At 45.3% G+C, this 17,061-nt stretch overlaps 1 protein-coding gene across 2 annotated transcripts; it reads right to left on the reverse strand.

The window, feature by feature from the left end:
- Positions 1-793: 793 nt before the first annotated feature.
- Positions 794-16,698, reverse strand: TPRA1 (transmembrane protein adipocyte associated 1). Of its 2 annotated transcripts, none has more exons than XM_085072588.1 (11): positions 16,512-16,698; positions 12,687-12,889; positions 12,397-12,529; positions 11,044-11,130; positions 9,380-9,452; positions 8,324-8,403; positions 7,098-7,208; positions 6,617-6,677; positions 5,455-5,557; positions 4,757-4,837; positions 794-3,695 (listed from the first exon to the last, which is right to left on the reverse strand). In XM_085072588.1, exons 2-11 carry the CDS (start codon positions 12,875-12,877, stop codon positions 3,461-3,463), a joined length of 1,155 nt encoding a protein of 384 aa, XP_084928714.1. In that variant the 5' UTR covers positions 12,878-12,889; positions 16,512-16,698; the 3' UTR covers positions 794-3,460. The 2 variants fall into 2 exon arrangements, with proteins under 2 accessions (XP_084928714.1, XP_084928713.1); XM_085072587.1 differs by lacking the exon at positions 16,512-16,698 and adding an exon at positions 16,232-16,398.
- Positions 16,699-17,061: the final 363 nt, after the last annotated feature.

The following is a 17,061-nucleotide window of genomic DNA, read 5'->3' on the forward strand; positions in this document are numbered from 1 at the left end:
TACTTATCTACTCAACACACTACCCCTCAGTAGTGCATGGGAGCAGCTTTAACTGTTTAACGCTTATTTCTCACTGTGGCTAATGTAGCAACCAGAGCTTTGCCTCCGAGTGGGACTCAGGACAGCATTAAGGGAAAATCTGGGACTCTCCACCCCTCCAACACCCCCAGACATCCAGGCCTCTTCTAGAGCACATTCCTGGAAACAGGGAATATTTTTGTTAACAGTGCAGTACGTTTTATGCTGGAGGCTTGGTCCATTGCTTGAGCTCTCAAGCCAAGGGCATTGGCATCGTGCACCATCAGCTGTTTGCACCCCAGAAACACTGCACAGAGCCTGGCAGGAGCACAGCTGTGGCTGAAGCTCCCTTCCCAGAACACCCTCACCTGCCTCCTCATTTCTCATCTGCCACCTGCTCACTCCATTTGATGGCACTTGGTTTATGTACTGAAAGTGTCCATGAACAGCTATTCCTTATTCACCTGTTCTCTCTCAGCGTTTCACAGACCTGCACCATTGCTCTTCCAGGCTGGCAAGTTCTCAACCATGTAATTACTCCTCCAGGAGTGTTTCTGTAACTGTGATTATTCCTGTCATCCTTCTCTAGGCCCTTTCCAGGTGTAACTCCAGTCAGGTGGTAGACATCACCTGCAAAGATCCAGGAGGAAGAGCAGGCAAAGGCAAACAAAATTACATCATACCTGCACCTGTGCCTCCCTGCAATCTTTATTTTTAAATTTTCAAGTTATTTTTTCTCCCCAGTATATCTAATTCAAGAAATAAAGTAGGACCATTTATGCCAAACTTAATTTTATTTATTTTACAAACAAAAATATACATTTATTCTATATTTTCTCTCTTTTTACCACCCTCCCACACATAACACACTTCAGCTCAAAAACCACTTTAAAGATGGTCCAAAGCATTATATATATACATAAATACACAACAGGAGGAAGGTCAGTCTATGACCTAGTGCAGAAGCTCCTCAGCAGCAGAACATGGGACACTCCAGAAATACTGGAGTCCTGCCAGCAAAGGTCAGGATGGATGTGTCAACAAGCTGCACAGGTGATCCTTCAGCACTGAATTCAGATGGTAAAAAGGCAAATTAATAACAGGCTCTTCACATCACCAAGGAGGGCAGGTAATTCCTTTCAGTTAGGGTGTTGACAGTCAGCAATACTCCTTGGGATGGAAAAGCAGTTGCTCCTTTAGTTCTCAACTGCTTTGAAATCTTCATCTCTTTTGATCTGTCCAAGGCCCAGGGAAGCTTTGCAGGTTCCCCCACCCTTTCTAACCAACAGCAGCTCAGGATCAGTGTTGTAAGCAGCATTAGGAGCAGCAGCACAGCAATTCAGGCACCACATCATCCATCCCTTTTACAGCAAGCAGTCCAGCGTGGCTCAGGCCGACTGACTGCAGTGACAGAGGAGCATGGAACACTTTTCTCTAACGTGGCAAGGGCTGACTTGGCCAGCTGCTTGTCCAGCCCTTGCAGTCATTGCATGAAGTGGAAATGTGAAAGGCTGTGACCTACAAGAAACTACTCAGCTCTCACACACAGAAAGATGGAAGCCTTTTTTCTCCAAAAATAAATTTAAAAAAAGGAGGGGGTAGGGGCACTGTTTGTTTTCAAGGTGCCAGTGCTAGTTAGAGGCCTTGGGGGCAAAGTCCCCAGGCAGACAGAGAAGCTGCATTGCTCAATGACAAAAAAGGATAATCAAAGGCCTGCATAGTTTTGGCAACCAATATGAACTTCATGTTCTTACCCATGTTTTATTTCCCTGTGGTGGGAACACCCAGTAGCAAATGCTTTCCTCTACCTGCTAATGATCCAAACTAACACCTCCACAGAGCACCCTGCATGACAATTTCCCAGAAACTCTCACCTCAGTATTCTTCAGGAACAGCAGTTAGTTGGGGCAAGAGATCCACACAGCCCCCAAACATTGTAAATTCCCTCTTCTCTGCCATCCCTAAGGGAAAATTGCTTATAGCAGATTTCCACCAACCTGGAGGACTCAGGTAGGAAAGCACCTCCAAAGCTAGAGGAATACATATCTTTATCCTTGGAAAGCACAGGATATCCCAGAAACCAGACTGATGCAGCCTTTATATGAACAGTCCCTGGATTGGAACACCATGTCTTGAAATTGCATGCCAGACAGCTCAGTCAACAGTAGTCCCTTTTCCAGCATGGAAGAGGTTAATAAGAAGTTACGGAAAGCTTTCAAAAGGACCACTCTCTTCATGCACATAAGTATTTTCAACATATTGGCCACAAAACTTACTCAGACCAGGAACAGTCTAGGGATCTGAACTGCAGCATAAGAGAAGTATCATGCCAGAGATACACATCCATCTCCTACTTCCCTCACACTGAAGCACACCAGCCAGCTTGATTCTAGCACATCTAAGGTGTTCAAGCTTCCAGTCACAAAATTCTCACAGCTTGGACTCATCATAGGCTTCTGCTCTGCCTCAAGCACCTGAATGTCCCTGGAGCCTTCATTTGCAGAGTCATTGTCCTTCTTCACAGCACTCTCCGAGCCCCTGCCAAAGCCATGAAGCATGGTGCAGATGGAAAATGCACCTACCTCACAGGTTTTACTCAGCCCTGATTCAGTGCTGTTACTTTAGATTTTCCTGTGAGCTCAAATGCACAGCACTACAGCCTCCACAGACTGGTTCACAGCTCCTTCAGTTCCGCTAGACAGCAGCACTGTCTGTCCTTCTGTCCCCCTACTGTTCAGTCACTTCACATCCATGCTGTGAGCTACCAGCCTTCCCCAAAGATTCCCTGGGCTCAGAGAAGAGTTCATTCCTCTTCATAACATTTCCCCATACACTCAGAACACTCCTTTTAACCACTAGCAACTCCAATTCACAATTTTCATCAGTGTTAGCTGAAACCAGGGGTGAGCCCCAGTGACCAATTTCCCTCTTCAGACACTATCACCACCTGTGCTGTTGCATTAGAGCAAGATGCAGGCAGCCATGCTGCTTGAAAGAGCCCAGGAAGACCATCTTTGGTTTCAACCACCACTATCTTTCTATATATGTACAATACAGCAGACAAATCAGCACCCTCATCCCTAAACACTATTCCCCCAAGTGGCAGACAGGTGCTTTCAGTCACTGAAAAGGAAGAGGTGTCAGCCAGGACTATCTTCTGGGTCATATTCACATTTGGAACGTGGAGAATCAGGAAAGTTCAGTGTTTAAAGGTTTATGAACAAAACTGCTCTACATTGTTCTCAGGTGGAAACAAAGTGTTCTTTCCAAAAGGGCTTGTATTGCCAACTTAGTTCCACAATAGGTTTTGGAAATCCTAAGGACAAGAGGAAAGCCATGGCAGGTAGCCAAGGACAGATTTCCAGTGGACATCCTACCAGCTGTGGTATCAGGGAGATTGGAAGGAAAGGAATGAGGCATCATGTGATTCAGGTGCCCTGCCTCAGGCGTTGATGGATTTCCAGCGGTCACTGTCTGTGCTGTTGATGCTGCCCACGTGGTATGGCATAGAGGCCACGTCATCCAGGTAGGCTGTGGTGTCAATCTGAGTGCTTGAGTAGAACCCAGAATCCATTCCTTCCTTCTTGGCAACTGCATAAGGGTGGGGTAGGTGCACATCAACATCCTCAGGTTCATCCACCTGACATTTGTAGGAGAAAAGGATCTTCGGTTCAGACCTGGAGTGATAGAAGATTTAAAATGCATGTTTGACCAATGTGGTATCGCAGGCACCTATCCTTAACTGAAACTCATCAGCGTTAAGAAATTGTGCATCCAGACCTCAAACACTCTCTTTTTGGCAGGGTAACTGCCATAAAGTAATGCTAAATGAAGTTTTGGATGAAGTCACTTAAGAGAAATACAAACGGCAGAATCCTGACTCTACTGTGGGGAAAAGTACTCCCATCTTTGGGAGTTTTGAATTAATGAGGGCAACAGCACCCAAACACTACTGAACTCCACAGCAGCCTGGCTACTGACACCAAAATGAGTCAGAAGAGGAGTACACTTCAAGGTCCACCTGTGCACATCATGAAAAAGTACGAATACTGGTGGATCAGCAGTTTTCATCTGTAACTCCAGACAGCATTCCCTTCTAATTTCAAAGGGATGCAGAGGTACATTTTTATATTTTAAAAGTACTTTATGCTCTTAGTTACTTTAAATCCTGCTGTTTCTTGCTCATGACCAACAAATACTAAACCCTACACTAATCCACTCAGGTTTTCCCACCAGGGTGCATTTCCGGTGACTGGCCACACGGCGGCGTCGCCGGCCCGCGAATCGCCGTTCCCAGGGCTTTTCACTGGTGACTTTTGGGCCCATGGTAAAGTCCTCAGCTGAAGAGTTATCCAACCCCACACCCTTTCTACAAAACTACCCCAAAACCCACCAAGAAGACCATTTAAGCTCCCAGGATTCAATCCCTCACTAAGGGATTTAGCTATCAACTTCAGCAGAAAAACTTTGTACTACACAGGATGCCGATGCTGTAGAAATGATCCTCCGAAATGTGAGAGAGGAATACAGCCATCAGCTCTGCTCTGCATACAAAGGAGCCCTGCTTAGAAGTGAGCAGCCCCGGGTCACACACGAAATTCTTCAAGGGCAAAAAGTAAGACTGGTTCTCTAACTGGCATTCTAGTTGCTGTCTTTATCATACAGATTGTGAAAACCTGAGTGCAAAACAATTAAATGACAATATATACTCTCTGAACTCCTGTTCCTGGCTACTCACCCAAAGAAGCCTTTCAGGAATGCCACATAGATAAGAGGTGCAAAGAAACTGAAGTAAAGGAATGTGGTAGCATCAACACAGCTGTCAACAGGAAAAGGGAATATGAAGGGATTTAGTACTCAAACACCATATAGATGGGTAACACCCCTCACATGCTCCCAAATGATCCAATTTCCCTCCAAAGTGTCCAGAGATCAAGAAAAATCATACTAAACAGATTTAAATTGATGTAAAGTAACAGCCATTGTCATCAACATGTGTCACTGCTTCCAGACATTTGGGGGTACCAAGCCAAAACTCAAAGTCTGACCAAGGGCAGAGTGTCAGTGCTCCAATTTTGACTCACAGATGTGACACTGTTCCCTGTAGAACAAGAATCCAGATAAAAGGATATCTTCATATTTCTAGCAAACAGACTATTTCCTCTCTTATTACCAATTAATGGCCAGACATCAGTGGATTCACACTATTACTCTCACTCAGCACCCTCAAGACCACTGCAGCACATGCAGCTCCACAACATCTCCACTGAGAGTTTCCTGATTACTTAGAGGTCTTTCAGCCCAAAACAGAACCAACAGGTTTATTCCTTCTTAGGAACACAGCATAGGTTTGTTTCCTTGGGAGAGGCAGTGTTGAAGGACAATCAAATGCAACACAACAGCCAGGCTGCAGACCTCCTCCCGCAGTGTACATACCACAGTCCTTCTATGATATCCACACAGAGGAGGGCACTGCCCAGGCCCTGCACCAGGTTCAGCAGTGCCAGGATGCCAGCATAAACATAAAAGCTCTTCCTGGCTGTGGGAAAAACATGGATACAGATGAAGCTCAACCTCAAACACCAGACCAAAGGAAATCTGGTTGATGGAGATGCCAAACCAAGCAGAAGCATCTCACCACCAGGTCTCTTTAAGACCTGCTGAAGAATAAAGCCTGCATTTTCCTGTCCTGTGCTGGCAGCAATGATGGTGGTATAATGGACTAAACCATACCCTCCTGCATGTGTGCACACACACACAAGATGGGTTTTGAAAGCAACACATGCAAAGATTTAATTGGCAAGCATCTGGAGCCAGTGTCAGTCACATAATTGAATGGAAGAAAACCAAACAAAGACAGCCCAGCTGAACCAGAAGCTATGCCCTTCCAATGTACAGCACTAATAAAACTGCTCAGGAGACCCCAGTAGGAGCAGCAAGGTATGCTGGACACCAGACAGATCAGGCCCAGGACCCATGCCTGTGATTTATGATATGCATATCCCCTCCCTCAGGGATGCCAACGCTAGTTAGAGAGAGAAGAGCTCAGTGCAAACACCTTTATAACAGCTTCTCTCTCTATTCAAGAACTGCAAATAATCTGCAACAACAACAACAAAAAACAAAACAAATGGAAGCATCTTAATAAAGTAAAAGCCCAGATGAAAATTGTTGAGAAGCTCCCACTTAGCCTTCCCTTCCCAGGGGATGACCAGCATGCACACTTCAACATCATATAAGCATTTCAAAAGAAGTTGTTATTAAGAAGCCATTTCTTAAGGCTCTCAGAAGATTATATATTTACATTATACCTCTATCATTAACTGAGCAGTAGGTCTTGTTTTCCTAATGTAATTGTTTAGCTACTAAAGTAGCAGTGTAACTGCTCTTACTCTGCTCTTCAAAGGCACAACATACTAATTTTTCTACAGATAAGTTACAAGTCCTTTGCTTTTTTATCTGAACCCTGAGACATGGAATGCATCTGCAGAATAAACACATACAGGAAACTTTTACTCCTATCTATGCTTTACCTTGATTTTGTACCCATCTCTACTATGGAAAAGAGTAGAGGGCAAAGAACTCTTTGCCTACTTACAGGGCAAAGAAATCCGGTCTTTCAGAGGAGTTTTTGGCAGAATCACCACCAAGGAATACACCTGTTGAGACAAAGAACTAACAGTTCTATGACTGCTTGGCAACTGAACTCAACAATCTTTGCAGGAAAGGTATGTGGGATCATGCATGCCCTGGATGTTTTGGGGCAGAAACACAAACCGCTGATATTAAACACAAATGCAAAGGCACCTCAACTCACCCCCATCAGCATAAAACAGCTGCTCACTGAGAAACAAGGGAGGGAAGAACATCTGAATTCAGCTGGAATCCAGCTGCCTCAGCTTACACCACTCCCACTGCACCTTTACTGCTCCAGCTTCCCCGCACATGGGAAGCATCAATGCCATGCTGTATAAGGCAGGAGGGGGATTAAGGCATGATTGTACTCAAATCATCCTCCTTGCTCCATTTAGAAAATACAAAGAAGCTATCAGAGTGCATAACACATTCCCAGTACTTACTAAAAAGAAGAAACAGGAGCTGGCAAGCCAAAAGTGTCTCCCTCCGTGGCCATAGATATTGAAGTCTTCTGCTGAGAGGTGGGCATCAGGGTACAGGATTTCCAGGGTGCCCTAGGAGAGAAGTGGCACCAACAGGATTTTTTTACAGGGAGTACCCTCACTGAAATGCAAGCCTGGACAAGGGACACTATGTTTAAAGAAGTTCAGAAAACAGCTGGCCTGCCCCCCCATGACCCAAACAAGCCCTGCCCTGCTTAGACCAAGTTATGCTCACACAGAAGAATAAGAAACTGAAGACAAGAAGTGAGAGGAAAAGAGTGGCAAGAATCTGCATCTGAAGGAAACTGGCATCAATGACATTCCAGAAGAGAGACTGAGGTGGACAGGGGATGCAAGCACTTATCTGTCTAAAATAGACCTAGAGCTCCATTTCCATCTTTAAAGCAAATGTTTCTGCTGAAACATTCAGAATATAGTCAGTTTGGGAAAGGACACTGTCTTGTTTAGGAGCTACCATACAGACAGTGGAGATAGAAGTGCTTGTAAACACTGCTGGACCCAGATATAGCTCAAACACTTGATATTTTATGAGGCTCCTCCAGCTTTATCATGTGGTAATGATCAGCTCAGTTTCTCTGCAGCCAAGAGCCTGGTCTCAGAACAAAGCCCTGTGTGTTATTCTGGCACTGCCCTGAGTATAGAGACATGGGCTGACCACTGACATGCCGAGGAGGAGAATAAACCCAGACACAGATTGCATTGTTCAGGGACATGAAGCCTTGGCTAATAAACTGAGCCAGCAGGCCAGCTGCTAGTTTGAAGAGGAGCAAGAGCTCTCAGCTCTCAAAAGCTCTCAAAGACTCAGAAGACAAGAGGCCACTGCAGTGCACTTACTTGGAAAGAACATGGTTTTCATGGCCCTTAAGGCCAGATCCAGAACTTGTGGCTCAGATGTGGAAAACCTCACTCTTGTTTTAAGGTTCACTAAACAAGGCAATCCATCCAAACCTCATCTTATTTCTTCACCTTATCTGAGCTATTTATGCAGTGAAGAGGACAAGCAGATACAATCTGCTTATACACTGCCACAAGCATTCGGTCTTCCTCCAAAACCTCATCCAAAGAGCAGAGCTGCCACTTTCAGAGGAGTCACACACTTTACTGCTCAACTTCAAGCACTGTCCCTTCTTCTGCAAAGACTAATTCTTCTGCTTCAACATACTCACCTGGGTGACAGAATATGCCAGAGACAGCACAGTGGTGATTGCCAGCACACGTTTCACACTCGACTTGCTCTCCAAGTGACCTGTAATTACAGGGTACAGAAGTGACTCCGGATGTAATCCCAGCACTGGTTAAAATCAGTTCTTTCCAGAACCAATAAAGGAAAACATTTCCAGAAGCCTTCAAGTGAAGCTTAAAGCTCACTAAACCCTGTTTGAAGAGTTGAGCCATTCATAGGCAAAATCCTGCTTATAAAAATAATAGATTGTAACTTGCTTTCCTCCTGTCCACACTAATACAGAGAAAACAACTAAGTTGTTCTGCTGAGGTTACAGAAGAAAAAAAGGCAGGAATGACTCTAGCATCAGGTACACTGAGATGTTAATAAAGCTTCTTCTCAGGAAAAAGAGTTGGTGGGAGGCTGGGGTAGAGAAATCTGTACTGGAATATACAGAAGCAGGCAATCTCCAGAAGCTTCTTCTAATCTTAATTATTCTGTGAGCCGTAAAATGATGAAAACAATACTGCTCTGGTGTCCCACTAAAAGATGCAACAGTGATACCTACCAACCCCTCTCCTCTACCTCTGACCCACAGGAAGAGGCATTTCCACTTGCACAACTGGAAAAAGTAGAATTACAATTGCAGGTACAGATAAAGCATTTGAATGCAGCCAGGATATAACCAAATCAAAGATGGGATAAAAGGGATAGAAGGGCCCCCAAAGGAACCATCTTAAATAAAATGGGGTTGAAGCAAAGATCAGACTGTTGATCTTGGCATAAAAATCTTCTTTACTTAAGCTGTATACTCTATCATATGAGTGCAAGACAAACAAAGCACATATAAACCCTTAAATTGCACAAGCCATAGATCTGTAAATATAACCAGGCTTTCAGCCACTTCTAACTAAAACTCCACAATATACCCTTTGTAAGTTTTTCTATAGCCTCTTCACTTTAGAGAATCAGCATCACCATGAAATTATAGATGCAGCCTCTGTGGAAAGAAAGGGAAAAGGCACCATTCAAAGCACTCAAAAAACCTCCTGACACATACCAAAGGCAAGGCCTAGAATCACCACACTCAGTTCAATCGCCAGAAGGAAGAACCTTGTGATCTCCCACAGGATCTGAGGGATAACAGAAACAAGACAAACATGATTAGATGGAGCCAGGAACCAGTTTGAAGTTAATAAAGCAAAACTCCAGGGGATGGCAACCTCAATGGCTGGTCATTTCCACAAGCCCTTCTGATGCTTTGTAGGGATACCAATCACATGCTTGTTCCAAGCCCTGTTTGTGCTTGTGAAACAGAACAGTTGTGTGGGAATGAGCAAATAGCAGGTTTACAGAGAGGAAGTGGCCATGGTTTGCCCCAGCTGAGGATCTGTCACTTGTCTCAGATGTGCTCCTGCTGCTGTGCTCCCAAAGAGCACAAGGCCATGATGACCTCAAAAGTATAACATGAAACAGGGCCCGTTCTTAGAGCAGCAGATATGCCTGAACAAACTCTGTATTCTCCCCTCTTCCAAAGCTACTGGTCCTTAAATCTAAGGCATATTCAAGTATAAAGCACTCCCCGTTCCAGCCTGTCATTCGCAATCTCATGTTTTAATTGGTGAAACAAGACCAAAAAAAAGCAGGTGAGGCAACTTTTCAGGGAGTCATGCAATAAATCAGTGCTAAACCTTGAACAAGGTTCCATATTCTGGCTTATTAACCCTTTACCTCTGAACACTGAATGGTACTCTCTCTTGAGGATACATAATATTTTAAGAGGCATTTGATAAGATGCTTCTAATCTCATTAAATACTCTGTGTGTGCATATATGTCAGAGAACACAAAAGAAACATAAAAGACAGGATAGAACATGTGTTTATAGAAAAAAAACAGCCAGAGTATCTGTCTTGCTACATGATTTCCCAGTTGCTGCACTTAGCAGCAACACAAGAGCTGAAGAAAAACACCTTTCCACCTCATTATTCAAGTCCTGGACCTACATCTGTTGGACAGAGGTGAATGAAAATGCTACAAATATTCAGCCACTCACAACAGCAGCTCATCACAATGCTTTGACAGCAACATTAAATAGACAAACAGGGGAACCACACTGATCCCAGAGTATAAAGCCCAAAGACCTGTACTCTGTGGGTGGCCCCTCTTTCTCTAACAGCTCAAAAACTGCACAGCTTTTTGTTTTAAGTAATATTCTGCTACAAGTCAAATTACTAGAAAGGAAGAGCAAGTACAAAAATATTTCCTGTTTGCTAAGGGTTCACCCTGTGCTCAGAGTGGCTGCAAGGACATTCAGGTGTCAATCTCAAAAGGGAAGTTAGTTTTATTTGCATTTAATACAAAAAAATTAAACATTTTCAAAGAGCCATTGGAATACTGCAAGAGTAACAAAGGCCAGGTCTTGCCTATCCACTAAAGGTATCTGAATGTTTACCTCTTGAAAAAAGAGAATCATATCATCCCTGTAACAGGAAACTTTTGCTGCCACTATTTGTGTGTCTATTTTAGGAAATCCATTGTTTTACCATCCTGGATGTTGTGATAATTTAGATCCAGCTTTCAAAACAGGATTCCATAGCACACATAGCTTTGAGTACTACAAAAAAACCACATTCTTCTTGTACACACCTAAGAGGGAAGCCAGAGCAGATTGCTGTGATCAGAAGCACACAAAGCACAGCCTCTAAAATCAGTGTTGCACCTACCTTGTCAGCAACCATGGCAGCATCAGAGGCACTCACAGTCATGGAGACAACAGCACGAGCAATGCCAACTAAAGCCACCACAAATACCTGCAAAAGAACAGCAAAAGTGAGCTCATGTCAAAAGGCATATATGTAATAGTGATCAGAAACCCTTTTGGAATGCCATTTCCAGGTCATCTTTCAAGACTGATAATGTGTACTAAGAATTTCCTGTAGCAGACTAGGGTTAATTTTCTGAAAGAGATTCCTCAGACCTGTTAGATAGGAGTACTGCCTTAGAATTTAGGAAGGGACAATTGCCTCCACTGTCAGATTAAGCTCCAAAGAGTTCTTCACCCAGTCTTTAAAACAGTATCTTAACAGTCTTCCCACCCTTCATTCCACTGGGGCAAGGGAGGGGAAAAAGAAACAGAGAAAACATATCCCTCTACAAAACTACAAAACCAAATGGTTGGTATGTCTGACTAAACCAATTACATCAGATAACAGAAACCACTCCATACCAACTGCCACACTTCACAACTGTGACAAAAATAAGTCTGCAGTCCTCTCACTCCACACTGACAATGCTCAGGAATGCAGAGGAAAGTCACCTGCAGCCACCAGCTTTAAAATATCTTACCCTGCTGTACAGTGCAACATAGAGATCCCCAAGTCCCTTTATGTATCATTTTTAAGCATGACAGCTCAGTGAGGCTCAGTTACCAACCCCTGTGCTGTCACAGCCCTACCATGCAATTAAGAGCTTTGCTGGATGTATCTACACTCCACTGTGCAGATTTATACTCTAGAAAAGCAGATTTTTCCAGATTAAATTCTCTGAGTCACAGGCTGATCCTAATGATGAAGGTAGGAGACAGCTAAACCTATCAGAGAACCAAGAGTCCAAGTTGATTCTAAGGTGGTAACAGAATGAAAATGACCAATAAGTCACAAATGGATGAGTATCTCCTCCTTAGCAGAAGAAGGTACAGCAGTGACATGAAAGAAGAAAACAACAATCCCTCCTGGGGTGGAAAACTCCATAACAAAACACTGACAAAAAAGAAGGGTCCCTGAATATAATGGTGTTCTAGAGCAACAAAGGAAGGAAAAAGGAAAAGATAAAAAAATCACCACAGGAGAGAAAAATCCACTCAAATCCAGCAGATATTGTCCCAGAATCTATTAAAAGTTGAATTCAGAGAGTGCAAAAAAATCTTTGTGTCCACTTCTCGTAGTACACCTTCAACGAAAAGCAGATTTTATCCCTGCAAGAGCTGGTCTAGGCTCACTCCACTAGTTTAGTGACATTGTTTATGAGTGGTAATAAAAAAACCACTCATCAGTTCAAAGGCACAGAGTGGTACTCACTAGTATGTAGAATGTAGTGAAGATTGGGCTGGAAGTGACCCGGATTTTGGCCCTGGCAGAGGGCAGCTTCCAGAGAAGAAACATAAAGAAAAGCACATTGGGAACCAGGAGCAGAAGATCCCAGTAGCGGACTCTGCAAAAAGAAATTAAAACAGGTTTTATCCCTGTTCTTCAGCCTCTAAAAGGGAAGGCACCAGCCCCAGTCCCTTCTCAACTGAACTCTGAGAAACAAAGCTGTTTCCTGTGGCAAAGGCCCTGTGTTTCCTCTGGTCCCATTTCCTCCAACTCACCTGGACTTCCCAATGTCCTCATAGAGCAACAACAGGCACTTGTGCGGCACTGTAATATTTGTGTCATTGATCACCGGCGTTGTCATTGGGGAGAGAGTTGTCACATTATCCAGTGCTGTGACCAGGGCAGTTGAATGTGTGATGTTGTCAGACAGAGAGAATGTCATCACAGACATCATGGACCGGAACATCCTGTCTTCCTTCTGGTCCAGGTCAGACAGTGTAAGCAGAGAAAAAAAGCAATATTAAATCAGTTGTGAGTCAGAGTTAAAACAACAGATCCCTGATATTAGGTCCCTGCACAACTGCTTCCTGCATGGTACAGCCAATTATCACCATGTCAAAGGCTGTATTACACAACAAAATGCCACCTGCCCTAAGTCTGCACACAGCCATTAGGGTGGACTAGTATAAACCAACTATTTTATATGAGAGTAACAAGCACCTTCAAATGGTGCTATGTGGGATTAAATTTTGTGATTCTTTGAGCTTTGGCAGATTCCTAGAAGAAATCAGGACTCAACAGCAATATACAGCATCATCAGATGCAGACAAAAACCCTACTTATCCAGGACACTCATCATTCTAGGTCCCCAGATCATGAAGTGACAGTCAATGATTTGATTTCAACTACTGCAAAGAAAAGATGAAGGCCTCTACTGAAAACCTGTTGCTGTTACCAACCCTGAAGTCCAAGACCGGGAAGAGCCTCACATACACCCACCTAAAGGGACTGTACAGTCTTTACCTTTCAAATTTAACACTGGCAAAAAACAAGATTCAGCATTCTTTTTCTAACCCTCTGCAAGACAACAGAACTAATCTGGTTTTGAGCAAATCTCTTCTCACCCTAAAGCAGAACCCTCACTGTTAAAGCATTACTGTAGCTACAAGCTGAATACAAACACAGGGTCCAATCACCCCTCTTGACAACCCCCAAAGAAGAGATCGCAGACAACCGACAGATGCAAAAAAGATAAATTTCTGTCAGCCAACATCTTAAAGATGCACATTGCCAGGGACAGCTCTTGAGCAGTCTGTGTGTTATAGCTAATCCGGGATTTATCTCCAAAAAAATTTCTCCCTGTTTGACTTCAGCCCTGACTTGCATGGTGAAAACTGACAGCCCCCATGACAGGGCTCAGAAGGTATTTTCCCTTAGAGGTTCTGGGTGACTCACAAGCTGGAAAGAATCAGCACAGCCCTGTGTCATCTGCTGAGCTTTCAGAGTTCAGTAGCACCTTCTCCACAAATTGCTTGAGACTGTCAGTCACAGATTCTTCTTTCTCTTCAGAGGCTGAGACTTCCCAAGTTCTCTAAGGGGCAGGGGAATCATCCCACCCTCACTCAGCCAACAAACCCTCCCTTTGATTCATCCTTGCTGACAGATACTCCCTGAGCTGGGATTTTCTTTCGTGACTGCCGTATGCTGTGCTGCATGAGAGACATCACAGTAAATAAACACACAGACCTGGAAGGAGCAGCTTCGTGCCAAGGCGGCAAAACCTTGGCCAAAAAATTCTACTTCTAACTACGGGTTCCAGCAACCAAGCTTCACATTCCAGACTTTTCTGCAGAAGTATCCTCTCTTCCTTTCAGCTTCTCAGTTCTCTGAATTGACATTGTTGAGAAGGATTTTCTCTTAGCAATTTTGCTCCATTCTCTTCCTCTGTAACACCAGTTACATCTCAGTAGCAGCAAGGGCAAGCACGGTCACATCTGCCAACACGGAAAAATTTCTACACGATTTTTTAAAAAGCTGGGGAAAAGTAGAGAAAAACCTCACAGACCACAGGCAGAGTAATATTGTCAACTGTGAACCATCACAACCTCCTAGTAGCTCTTCTGGGACAAAGAATTCCATCTGCTTGTCACACTGAAAAGAGCTCAAGCATAAAGCTGTGAGAGATTTACATTAGAAAAACAACTTCTTATGAAAAGAGCAAACAGGCTCCATTATTTTTCTCTAGAAGCCAGCACTATCACGCAACAGCAGCCGCTGATAAGGAGAGGAGTTGGCCACACATAACAGAACTCCAGTCACAAGGTTTCAAAGGGCAAAGCAGAATCAAGCTCACCTCTCAGCCAGGCTGCTCGCTACAGCCTGATACTTGTATTCTTCCTCCCTAGATAAAATGTACCCAAAGCAGAACACCAGAACATGCATCCTGGTAAGAGAGGGCAGCCAAGGCCATCAGACAGACAGCAAGGTGGTCATGCTTTTCTAATAGCTACGGCCTACAGCAAGGATGTAGAGAACCGGCCCATTCCTGTCCAAATGAACAGCAAAAATCCTGCAGCAACAGGACCAGGAATTGATAGAAAGGATCCAACTAGGGACTGTCACCCCCAGCAACACTGCTCCTTACAGTACACTGTCCTTGCCCCGTCTAGTGCTAAATAAATCCAGTCAGCTGAACATATCCAAGAGCTCACTCACCACACCCTGCCTGCACGGGACTGCCCGCTTCAGCCAGCCCAGCCCACGCAATGGGGACAAAATCACCCCAGAGCCGCATTAAAAGAAACCAGTGCTGCAGTCATGGTCTCCCCTTTCCATCCAGCATGTAGCTCTATACACCAGAAAACAAAATATTTTTCTGCTCTCCAGAGGAAGTCAGACTGACTTGGTCGAGGCCAATTCCTCAGTCCAGGCCCTGGACAAGCTGCATTTGGAGCAAGAACAGGCACATGACTCCTGGGCTGCACTGACAGCACCGGGAAAGGCTCTGCTGTACCTTCAGGGAAATGTTGTCTCACCAATGGATATTGTTCCTTGAATCATGGCACCGTAACAATATCAAAGCTCACTGAAATTGAGAGCTTACATCGCTGGCAATTCTCTGTATTCTCAAAGCCCACCTATAGAAAGGTGAATTACACACTGCCAGAATTTCAACTCTAATAAAAAAAATGGAAACTTTTCTTCCTTCCTGCAAACATTATCAGAAAGTCTCTTAATTACAGGTCATGGTGAGGTTAAGATTGCTCCCTACAGTATTCTGTTTGTGCAATAAAAACTGCACTGACCAGATCCCTGCTTAAATACAACTGTTACTTCAATAACTTAAATGCTTAAAAAAACCCGAATACACTAAAAGTAACAAAAGACACTAAAAATAAAAATACACTAAAAAAATATATACTAAAAGTAAAAATAAGAGCGTCTTTTTTTTTCTCTTCCATTTTAAGAACGCTCATCAACCCCCACTTTTTGTCACAACAGTTGCATTTTTCGTTTCATTCTTAGAATTTCATGAATTTTCCCTCAGTGATGAAGGCGCTGCCCTGCAATTCGATTCTCACATGTCGTTCCGAACTTAGCTTAAAAATAAAATAACTACAATGTGGAAAAAAAAAAAAAAAAGCGGTGAAAAATACCGAAAGCAGAAGTACCAACAAAAAGCCAAAAGGCTCAGACACAGAGAGCCCTGGCCCAGAGGCGTATTTCAGCAACGCATATCCCGAGGTTTCTCCTGTTTTGGTTTTGATTCCTCTGGAAGGCGGGCGCACAACACGCAACACAAGTAGCAGTGCGTGGTCACCTCGTTCCGAGGCGCTGAGGACGCACCGCCTGTTTCACAGGCTGCCGAAGCGGCAGAGCTGGAGACCCGCTGCAGTTCCATCGCACCCTCCGCCGGGCAGAGCTGTCCCCGCGGCTCCTGCCGTGAGGCGCCCGGGCTGCACCAGGAGGCCCTGGGAGGCCCGCGCTCCCCGCGCTCCCCGGCCCCGCCGCCCCGCTCTGAGGCGCCCCAGCGTCCCTCCGGCCCCGTCACCCCTCCCGCCGGCCCCGCTCCGCCCGTACCCGCCGGGCCCCGCTCGTACCCGCCGCCGCTCAGTCCCGGGGCCCCGGCCCCGCCATCCAGCCCCGGCCCTACCGCTCCCCTCGGCCGGGGAGCGTGGCACAAGAGCGGCCCGAGCGCAGCGCCGCGCAGCCCTGCGGAGACACAGCAGCCACAGCCGGGGCTTGTCGGCCGAGCCCGGCGGCGCTATTGAGAGACGGTCCCCGAGAGGGCGCCGGCTGGACCAATCAGAGAGCGGGCGCTGTCAGAGGGGCCAAAAGAAATAGCGTAGAGAGCCAATAGGAAGGGCCGGGAGGCGGGACTAAAGGGGAGGGCTCGCCTTGCCTTAAAGGAGCCTCGTCCCTGACCCACCTGGGGTCCTCAGGGCGGCGTGGGGCGGCCGGTGGGGATGGCCAGGGAGGTGACCTCGGAGGTGACCTCGGGGGCGACCTCGGGGGCGACCTCGGGGGCGTGGGGTCCGCCTGTGCCGGGCAGGCTCTGTCCTTTACAGCCCGATCCCGCCCCCCAGACCAGCCCGCACAGCCCAACATGCCACCCAACCGTGAGAGCTCTGCAACCCAGCGTCACACACC

This window comes from Lichenostomus cassidix, chromosome 12 (assembly GCF_008360975.1).
Source record: "Lichenostomus cassidix isolate B80296 chromosome 12, HeHo_3.0, whole genome shotgun sequence".
Classification (NCBI taxonomy): Eukaryota; Metazoa; Chordata; class Aves; order Passeriformes; family Meliphagidae; genus Lichenostomus; species Lichenostomus cassidix.

What these genes read in the sequence shown, in the direction of transcription:
- TPRA1 (XM_085072587.1), bottom strand. Translation starts at nt 16,312, where the DNA reads ATGGAACTGCAGCGGGTCTCCAGCTCTGCCGCTTCGGCAGCCTGTGAA. An exon ending in TCACTACATTCTACATACTA is followed by an intron (nt 11,131 to 12,396) that starts GTGAGTACCACT and finishes GTTCTTTTGCAG; the next exon opens with GTATTTGTGGTGGCTTTAGT. An exon ending in CTGCCATGGTTGCTGACAAG is followed by an intron (nt 9,453 to 11,043) that starts GTAGGTGCAACA and finishes GTTATCCCTCAG; the next exon opens with ATCCTGTGGGAGATCACAAG.